The 9,570-nt window shown below is 35.9% G+C and overlaps 2 protein-coding genes across 3 annotated transcripts; both read left to right on the forward strand.

Annotated features, from left to right (window-relative positions):
- The first annotated feature begins 147 nt into the window (after positions 1 to 147).
- Positions 148 to 2,663, forward strand: LOC106427580 (hydroxymethylglutaryl-CoA lyase, mitochondrial-like). Of its 2 annotated transcripts, none has more exons than XM_048754548.1 (9): positions 148 to 505; positions 786 to 920; positions 996 to 1,140; positions 1,217 to 1,399; positions 1,515 to 1,595; positions 1,689 to 1,844; positions 1,967 to 2,103; positions 2,183 to 2,323; positions 2,412 to 2,663. In XM_048754548.1, the coding sequence occupies exons 2-7, from the start codon at positions 793 to 795 to the stop codon at positions 2,036 to 2,038; spliced, it is 765 nt and encodes a 254-aa protein (XP_048610505.1). In that variant the 5' UTR covers positions 148 to 505; positions 786 to 792; the 3' UTR covers positions 2,039 to 2,103; positions 2,183 to 2,323; positions 2,412 to 2,663. The 2 variants fall into 2 exon arrangements, with proteins under 2 accessions (XP_048610505.1, XP_048610504.1); XM_048754547.1 differs by having other exon boundaries at positions 2,208 to 2,323.
- A 2,652-nt stretch (positions 2,664 to 5,315) lies between these two features.
- Positions 5,316 to 8,560, forward strand: LOC106427612 (pentatricopeptide repeat-containing protein At2g26790, mitochondrial). Its single transcript, XM_013868329.3, has 3 exons — positions 5,316 to 7,931; positions 8,005 to 8,086; positions 8,160 to 8,560. Exon 1 carries the CDS (start codon positions 5,411 to 5,413, stop codon positions 7,805 to 7,807), a length of 2,397 nt encoding a protein of 798 aa, XP_013723783.1. The 5' UTR covers positions 5,316 to 5,410; the 3' UTR covers positions 7,808 to 7,931; positions 8,005 to 8,086; positions 8,160 to 8,560.
- Positions 8,561 to 9,570: the final 1,010 nt, after the last annotated feature.

Genomic DNA, 9,570 nt, shown 5'->3' on the forward strand with positions numbered 1-9,570 from the left:
GTGGTTCTTGCTTATTGCTACAAGTGTTTGTATATAGAGTAAGATACGTACATACTTTTAAAGATTTCGCTTTTAACTTATCCAACCAAGGTTACACCATCAATAGAAAAGCACAACATTGAGAATGAGAGTCGATTTCGAGGGTTTCGATAAGCTGTAAGAGGAAGACAGGGGAGAGGAGAGAAGCGCTTATTAGGTTTTTAGGTGATCCGTGTTACATCTTTGAATGAGACGGGTCGGATGGGTTATGGTTAGTTGATTTGGTTAAAGTGTTTTTGACTTTAATCACGTTTTATATAAATAGAAAATAAATTATTTTTGTAACAGTGGGTACCGTATATCATATTTTTTTTAGGAGAGATGAGATTATGGTCAAATTATTGAGGTGGAAGTGAATGTTAGGCATCTCGGAGAGGGACATTCCCAACTAGAATTTGAGGAGATTAAAGTTGCCGCCTCCTCTGATATTTCATTCTCCGCAGGAATCCAATCACTCTTTTCTCCGGTAAGCTTTATTTAGCCTCTCTCTCTCTCCTTTCCTTTTTTTTTTTTCTATTATATAATGATCGAATTAAATTTATTGTTCCATCCCAGCCATTTAGAGAGAATTCAAAATGATGCTTTTCTCATGAATCATTATTGAACATGTAATCTCTGTCTGAGAACCAAGTATTTTATATAGAGAAGCAAAAAAAAAAAAAAAAAAAAAAAAGGAATGATGTTGTTCAAATTATTATTCTGGAACATATTTTGAGCAACGAACGAATCTGACGATTTTTCTCCAGAAAAAAGATGCAGAGGAATGGGGTGAGAAGAGCACATTCTTTATGGTGCAAGAGTTTAACACACAACTTGCCTCATCATCCTTCTATTGACAAGTTCCAGGGAAGAGATTATTGCAGCACCTCAAACAGTTGCAAGTGAGTGCTCTCATTCCTTTTTTTATTGGATGTTGAAGGCATCTTCCATTCTTATACTCTTCTTTTGAGTTTCAGCGATGATAAAAGCTTCGGCAAAGAGTCATTTCCATGGAAAAGGCATTCTAGGAAAGTATCTCAACGACAACTTCTATTTGGGAACTCAACAGTTTCTGGGACTCTATGGGAACCAAAACATTTTCACACCTTTAGCAATGACAAGGTAATTTCCAGGAGCATAAATATCTCCAAAATGATTAATCTTTTCTTAAAAAAAGTTTCTTACTCTTATTCTTCAGAAGCTCCTTAGAGAAGTACCCAAGTTTGTGAAGATTGTAGAAGTTGGTCCAAGGGATGGCCTACAGAACGAGAAAAACATAGTCCCCACATCTGTAAAGGTGGAACTCATTCGTAGATTGGTTTCTGCTGGATTGCCCGTTGTCGAAGCTACAAGCTTTGTTTCTCCTAAATGGGTTCCCCAGGTAAATATGCTCTTATTCTAATATGCCATGTGGCATGAAACAAAATTGGTATGTTAGAAACAGAAAGATGCTTTAAGGGAAACTAATTTGGTTTGTACCATTTCTCGCCTTGTAGCTTGCAGATGCAAAGAATGTAATGGATGCAGTAAATAGTCTACATGGGGCTCGATTCCCAGTTCTGGCTCCCAATCTTAAAGTGTGTATCCGTTAGTTTTTCCTTTACGGCCAAAAAAAAAAAACAAATGCTTGGCTTCTTACTTTCAGTGAGAGAGTGCTTGATTGTTTTCAGGGTTTTGAAGCAGCTGTATCTGCAGGTGCTAAGGAAGTTGCAATCTTTGCATCGGCTTCCGAGTCATTCTCTTTGACCGATATTAACTCTACCATTCAAGAGAGTCTCTTGAGATATCGTGCTGTTGCCACTGCTGCAAAGGAGCATTCCATCCCTGTCCGTGTTTCTATTTGCTTCTTTCCCTACTTTAGTTCTTTAACCTTAGTTATTATTTGATTATGTGCTTTATGGTTTCTCACCTTCTCTCATTTCGATGATAATATTTTCCAATGTTGAAGGTACGTATCTTGCGTGGTCGGGTGTCCAGTGGAAGGAGCGGTTCCACCCTCAAAAGTAGCGCATGTCGTTAAAGAGCTCTATGACATGGGCTGCTTTGAGATTTCTCTTGGTGATACAATTGGAATCGGCACTCCTGGTATTTGTTTTCTAAGTGTTCCTTCCCCTCATTAATCAATTTTCTCTGTTCTGAATTGTTTTTCTTTTTTTTTTAACAGATTCTGTTCTTATAAAATGAATCAGGTTCTGTGGTTCCCATGCTTGAAGCCGTGATGGCAGCTGTGCCAGCGGAAAAGCTGGCTGTTCACTTCCACGATACCTATGGACAAGCTCTTGCAAACATATTGGTATCTCTCCAAGTAAGTCTAAGAAAATAGAATTTTATAGAAATTCTTTCATTTATGGGTTTGACTGACATGTGTTTGTGGAAAAAAATAATAAAAACAGATGGGAATAAACATAGTAGACTCATCAGTTGCTGGATTAGGCGGTTGCCCATCATACCAAAAATAAGTATGGAAAAGTTGGTAAAATAGAACAAAATTTCAATATGTTTCTCTTTAGCATAAAAGTCAACCTAAGTTTGTTCTCGTAGTATAATATCTATTCTATTTCACAACTTCACTTCACTTCATGTGTGATTTTTAAGTTGGACCATTTTAAATAAGTTTATTAATTGCATATTTGTTGTTATCTTCATATTATCCCAACAATATATCCTTATTCAATTTAATATCCTCATTAATGATTAAATAATTCTTACTAAACACAAATCTAATTATTTCATTAATGGGTAGCATTTCATATATTTAGACTCTCAATTTATTATCTTATTGATTATACCAAATGGTCTTAATTGAATTTTTCCGTGGAAGCTATGACATTTCATATAAACATTTATTTGAAAACTATGCCATTAAAGAACATTTGTTAGAAATTTTTTCTTTCTCGCGCTGTAAATCTAACATATGTTATTTGATATGCAATATACTTTTAATATTGTTGTGCTATTATTGACAATTATACGAAATCATACTCTTAGTATGCTAATTTATTTTATTATTTAACCAAATAATTAAATTAATAGTATTTTATTGTACTTACTAAAAATAAACTATTCAAAGAAAAGTTTATAAAACTAATCGTTTTTAATTATTATTTTCCTGTTTTTATAAGAAATTACCAAACAATATATAGTTGAGATATTTTTCAAATCCTAACTACCATCATTATACTTATTTTAAATTTATAATGCATATATTTTGAAAATAATATCTAGGATAATAATATTGACTACGGTTAATTAATATTTCGACAATGTCTTAAACATTGTTTGGTAACATTTTCAATACAACATTTAGACCAATATTAATATCAATACCTTTTCTCTTTTTCGTTTACCGTCAATGTTATGACATGTGAATTAATATTGGCATCCACCATTAAAAAAAACTAACATAGAAACGGCCTCATTTTGGGAAAAAGCAAAACTAACTAAATTATTTCAAAATGATGATTAAGCAATACTAACCAATAAAATAACAACAAATGTTTATAATAGCACAATATAAACTTTAAGCATAAACCAACATATTTCTTAATATATCATATACATAATTTTAAAATTTGTTAAAATAGTTTATTGTTTGTAAATAAGTATATAGTTTTTTTTATATATGTTCACTTTATATAGTTTATTAGGATTGCAAATAAGTACTAAGTATATAGTTTTTTATATATGTTCACTTTAAAAATAATTTTTTTAATAGTTTATTAATTGATAAATATTCATTTTAAAAATATAGACATAAATGTATTAAATTTTTAATGAGGATTGATATATGCTAAATAATTTAAATATCAATATAATGTACTTAAATATATTTATTTATAAATATTCAAAATAAATTTATAGTTGATAATTTAGATTTGCATTGATGAAATTCAGATGATGCATAATTATACTAACTAAATTCTAAAATTTGCGATAAAAATCTCAACTTTAATATTAATATAATTTTAAGATGCACAATTCTTTTTAAAGAGTCTTAGATGATTGATTCATATAACTTACTTTGGAAAATATAACATATATTTGGCAAACTATTATAGACATATAAACATACACAAGTACACTAAATAATTATATCTATAACCAAATACAATTGAAAATGGTCCATATAGTAAAATATGATCAAATGAAAAATAACTTATGTAATGTATTATTCAATTGGTTTAACTTCTAAACACAATATAAATAGTTAACATACGTTCAAACATGGAAAACTGTTGATCATTTATACTATGTTAAAAATGAACAAAATCCGCGCGGTTACGCGGATCAAAACCTAGTATTCTATTAAAACCGAAGTACAGAATAATATTTGCATATTTTTAAGTATTTTTACAGATTTTCATTCAATTTTTAACTAATTCTAATCACTTTATTTATTTAGTTTTCTAAATAATTCGACATCATTTATTACAAACATAATTTAGATATGAAGTGTTTTATTCTATCTTTTACATTTTTTTATCACTCTTTTTAACTACTTCATTAATTATCTTTTCTATAATATTTTGACAACATATATTTACATATTAACCATAATAATTTGACATCTTTGAATGAAACAGATTTATTTGTGACAAGAATTCAAAATGGTTAACAAAGAATTTTTTTTAAAAAATTACAGAATCAGTTAGGCATAGACATTTGGATACCCGTTCAAGTTCGGGTTGTTTCTTTCGCGTATTGTGTTTTTGGGTTTTGAAATTAGGCTACATTCGAATATTTATTCGGATGGGTTTTGAGTTAGGTCATTCCAAGTCCTGATAAATTAGGTTTTTAGTGTATAGAAACTCAAAAATATCCAAAATTTTATGTATCTGAAACAGACTTGAATATTTGTACCAAAAGTAAACAATACTAACCGATTCTAGACATGTATTTTGAATCCAAACTAAAAATAACCGTGGTACCCTATGCGGTTCAATTCTAATATATATAAACCTAAAAATACTCAAATACTTATACAACTATATGTAACACTAATAATAATAAAAAAATATTAATTCATAAAAAATTAAAAATGAACATTCGCACATGAGTACGGATGTTAATCTCGAGTGTTTGCTTAAAACCCAATATAACCCTTGTTTTATCATTTAGTAATTTAAAAACTATTTTTTTTTTAAAACTAATTTCTATATAAAAATTAGAAACAAAAACCTAACTATGGTATTTTATGTGTATATGTAGCATAATTTCTCTATAATATATAATAAATATGACTGTGCACAAAAAAAAAAAAAAGTAATAAAAATGACAAATATAAATAGAGTAACATATCCTTGGCTCAAAGGGCCGGTAACGGGTGTGTTTAGGGTTGTACCAAAAAAAAAAGTGCTTGTCGTCGTCTCTCACTGAAACCCAAATCGCCAATATGATGCGGTTCTCTCCAATTCCACCATTACTCTCACAGTTGAGACTGGCTCGGAGAGCAGCAGCATCCGCCTCTTCGCGTTTCTCCTCCACGGTCTCTGCCCCTTACCCTAACCTCTCAGACTGTGAACAGCAGGTGAATAACAACTTCGATTTCAGTCTCTCCAATATCAATCAAACCGGCCTTCTCCGAGTCCTCAACAGTGCCGAAGACGACCCAAACCTCGCTCTCTCGTTCCTCCGCCAGCTCAAACAAAACGGGGTCCCGCTTAACCTCAACGCGTACGCGGCTCTCGTCAGAATCCTCTCCCGCTGGCGGTTAGACAGGAAGTTAGATTCGGTGCTGGTCGAAGTAATTACGAACGAGGAGGAGCGTGGTTTCTGCGTGATGGAGCTGATGGAAGCAATCGGGGAAGAAGAAGGTGCTGACTCCTCTAACTTCCTCTTGGCTCGAGTCTCCGGCGCCTTGGTTAAAGCCTACGTCGGCCTCGGTATGTTCGACGAAGCTATAGATGTCTTGTACCAGAGCAGACGCCTGGGCTGCGTCCCTGGCATCAAGTCCTGCAACTTCTTGATGAACCGTTTGGTCGAGTTCGGTAGAACCGATATGGTGGTGGCTCTTTTCCGCCAGCTTAACCAGCTTGGCCTGTCCGCGAACGACTACACTTACGCGATTGTGGTTAAGGCCTTGTGTCGAAAACGCGATTTGGACGGAGCCGCGAGGCTGCTCGGAGAGACTTCCAGCGTGTTTGCTTATACGACTTTTATTGAAGGGCTTTGTTTGAACGGCAAGACAGAGATGGCTTTTGCTTTGATTGACGACCTGATAGATGCGAAAGCTCTCTCTGGTGACGCGCTTGGGTTCGCGTTCGGGATGCTGGTTCGCGGATTCTGCAAGGAGATGAATGCAGAAGCCGCGGAACAAGTTATTTTCAAAATGGAGGAGTTTGGTATCGGTCCTGATGTTTACGCTTGCTCGGTGATAATCGATTTGTACTGCAAAAGCTTGGAGTTGGATAAAGCTTTGAGAATCGTGGATGCGATGCTGCAAAAGGGACTGAGGATCAACTGCGTGATCGTGAGTTCGATCCTCGATTGCTACTGTAAGATGGGAGCGTTGCGTGAGTCCGCGATGTGGCTGGAAGCGTTGAAAAGGTTCCAAGAGTTCAAAGAGATGGATGTTTTCCTGGACGAGGTGTGTTACAACGCCGCGTTCGAAGCTCTTACCAAGCTCGAGAGAGTGGACGAAGCTATGAAGCTGCTCGAAGAGATGATGGATAAAGGAATGGTTCCTGATGTCGTCAACTACACGACTCTGATCGACGGCTACTGCCTTCAAGGCAGATTCGCCGATGCGCTCGATTTGTTTGATGAGATGAGAGCAAAGGGCACGGATCCTGATGTGATCACGTACAACGTGATTGCCGGTGGGCTCGCCAGGAACGGTCATAGCGAAAAGGCGGTTGAGATTTACAAAGCTATGAGAAATGAAGGTGTAGAGCCCACTGCTGTGACCCACAGTGTGATCATCGACGGCCTCTGTTCCGCGGGTAAATTAGAAGAAGCCAGAGAGTTCTTCACGAGTCTTGAAGACAAGTGCCCGGAGAATTACGCCAGCTTGGTGAAAGGCTATTGTGATTCCGGCCTTGCTAAAGACGCCTATAGAAAATTTGTTGAGCTAAACTCTCCTCTGCCCAAGAACCTGTGCTTTAAACTGTTTACCGCTCTCTGCGACGAGGATAATAAGAATTGTCAGGGCAAAGCTCTGAGGGTGCTGAAAAGGATGTGGGCTTATGGAGTCGAACCCGCGAGGAGCATGTACGGTAAAATGATAAGTAAGGTAGATAGCGTGAGGGAAGCCGAGCTGGTGTTTGACAAAATGGTTGGGAGAGGAAACCTCCCTGATCTCGTCACTTATACGATCATGATTCAGACGTACTCTAGGCTAATGGAGTTGCAGAAAGCCAGTGATCTTTTCGAAGCGATGAAGCAGAGAGGGATAAAACCTGATTTGATAATATACACGGTTTTGTTTCATGGTTATCTGAGGTTGGATAGAGAGATGGGTTGCCTTCTTCGAGGAGAAGCGAAACAGATTTGGAAAAAGTTAGGAGCTGCTTGTATAGAACCAGACGTTAAGATGTATACTGTTCTGATGAATCACCATTGCAAGATTGGCAACGTAGATATCGCCACCGACATCCTTTATCGAATGATAGAGTGTGGGCTGAAGCCTGATAATGTGACCTACAATGTTCTAATATCTGCTTGTCATCGCAAAGGATGCACAGATGCACTTGTTACCGAGTTGTCAGGAAAGGATATTACACTGCCTGAACATTTGTTTGCTGTAGTTAAGCGTGCTATGAAGACCAGGAGATCTCAGTATCGGAAATGAAGAGTGTATATTTGAAAGGTCAAGCATGGATTTGCAAGTGATCTATATATTTAATTTTGCATCTTATTTGGAGGCAAAAAAAGGTAGAATTCAAAACATTGAGAGAAATCAAAAGACTACACCGGTAAGGGGAAGTGGGGTATTTTTCTGATTAAATTGCTTATTGTTTTATTGCTAATCGTCTATTAATGTAACAGGGCATGAGTACTCTTGCTGTATGGGAACCAGAGTCTGAGGAGGAGCCACAGAAATAGCTGCATGTTATCCACTTATATGACTGTGAGAGCTCATTTCTTGCAGGATTATTGCACTCCGCTTTTTTCGTAGTTTACATAATCTTTGCATTATTCAGGAAAACCAGGATCTACGTGTATGTATCTCACAAAACCCATGGATATGCTGGGGGCAAGTCTGTTGATGTTGACGGATACAAATCTCCCCTCCACTTGACCGTATCTTGATTCACCGTTTTAGAAGATGATATGTTCCGTAGGGTCGTCTTCTTAAGGCAGTGATGAGCTTGGGAGTATAACAAAGTTGAAGAACCCGAAGCTGAGTTGGGAGGAAATGTTCTGGATGTACACATACCGTGTACGTTTTTTTTTACACTTTTCCTTATGTTTGATATTTGTACTGGGTCTGACATGAGACCTTCGTCTCTGATATCTGATATCATGATTAACACTTGTTGACTATTGAGCAATCGTTATCGGTTTGGATTTTATCAATATATAGAGAGAGATTTTGCATTCAGACGAAGTTGGCGATTGGTTTGGTAGAGTTTCCAAATCTTGGACCGTGCTGGAATATACAAATTTTTTTTTTTGCACCGGTGCATTAACAGTCACGTTCTTCTCTTCGTCCTCTTTCATAGTGCCTTCTTCCTTTTGCTTATTTGGTTGTTCTTTTCGTTCCACTGATAAACTCGTCCCGAACGAACTAGTCCCGGAAAGTCCGTGGAACAGTCACAAAAGGATGATTCACTGACATACTACCTCCTTGACACAGAACCTCCACCCAGCTCTCTTCTTGTATATAACAGCCTTCATTAGTATGCGATGAAACCTTTATCCAAATCTGAAGTCTCAACAACTATTTAAGCTTTAAAAGAATCACCTTCCAAGTATCCTGTTACATAATTTGTGGTGGCTTGATGACACCAACGGCTTATTTTTCATTATGGTCATCGACTTCGAAGACTTGTTTGGCTCATGATCCATGGAAACAAGTAATTCTCTCAACTAGGAACGGTCGTAACTTCCGCTGACTTTATATTGTAGAGGAGAACTTCCAAAGCCAGCAAAAACATATTAGGCAAATCTCCAAAATAACATTTTTCTAAGTTTATGTCACAAAAATAACCCTCAAAAATGAAAATGACCAAAATAGCATTTTATTTTTGAAAATTTTAATTTTTTTTAATTTTTTAAAATTTGAAATCTTATCCCAAAACTTCACTCTCCAACTCTAAACCCTAAACCCTAAACCCTAAATTCTAAACCGTAAATCCTAAATCCTAAACCCTAAATCCTAAACCCCACCCTTTAACTCTAAACCCTAAAGCCTAAACTCCACCCCTAAACCCTAAACCCTAAACTCTAAACTCTAAACCCTAAATCCTAAACTCTAAACCCTAAATCCTAAACCCCACTCCTTAACTCTAAACCCTAATGTCTAAATTAATTTATCATTAGAGTATAAGTGTATATTTATCTCTTTTGATAAAACATTAAGTGCTATTTTAGTCATTTTTATTCTTAGAG

This window comes from Brassica napus, chromosome C4 (assembly GCF_020379485.1).
Source record: "Brassica napus cultivar Da-Ae chromosome C4, Da-Ae, whole genome shotgun sequence".
Classification (NCBI taxonomy): Eukaryota; Viridiplantae; Streptophyta; class Magnoliopsida; order Brassicales; family Brassicaceae; genus Brassica; species Brassica napus.

Bases quoted from the DNA above. Each gene is read 5' to 3' on its own strand.
- LOC106427580 (XM_048754548.1), top strand. From the start codon at position 793: ATGCAGAGGAATGGGGTGAGAAGAGCACATTCTTTATGGTGCAAGAGT. The intron at 921-995 runs GTGAGTGCTCTC...TTTGAGTTTCAG, and splicing joins AGCACCTCAAACAGTTGCAA to CGATGATAAAAGCTTCGGCA. The intron at 1,596-1,688 runs GTGTGTATCCGT...GATTGTTTTCAG, and splicing joins TTCTGGCTCCCAATCTTAAA to GGTTTTGAAGCAGCTGTATC.
- LOC106427612 (XM_013868329.3), top strand. From the start codon at position 5,411: ATGATGCGGTTCTCTCCAATTCCACCATTACTCTCACAGTTGAGACTG.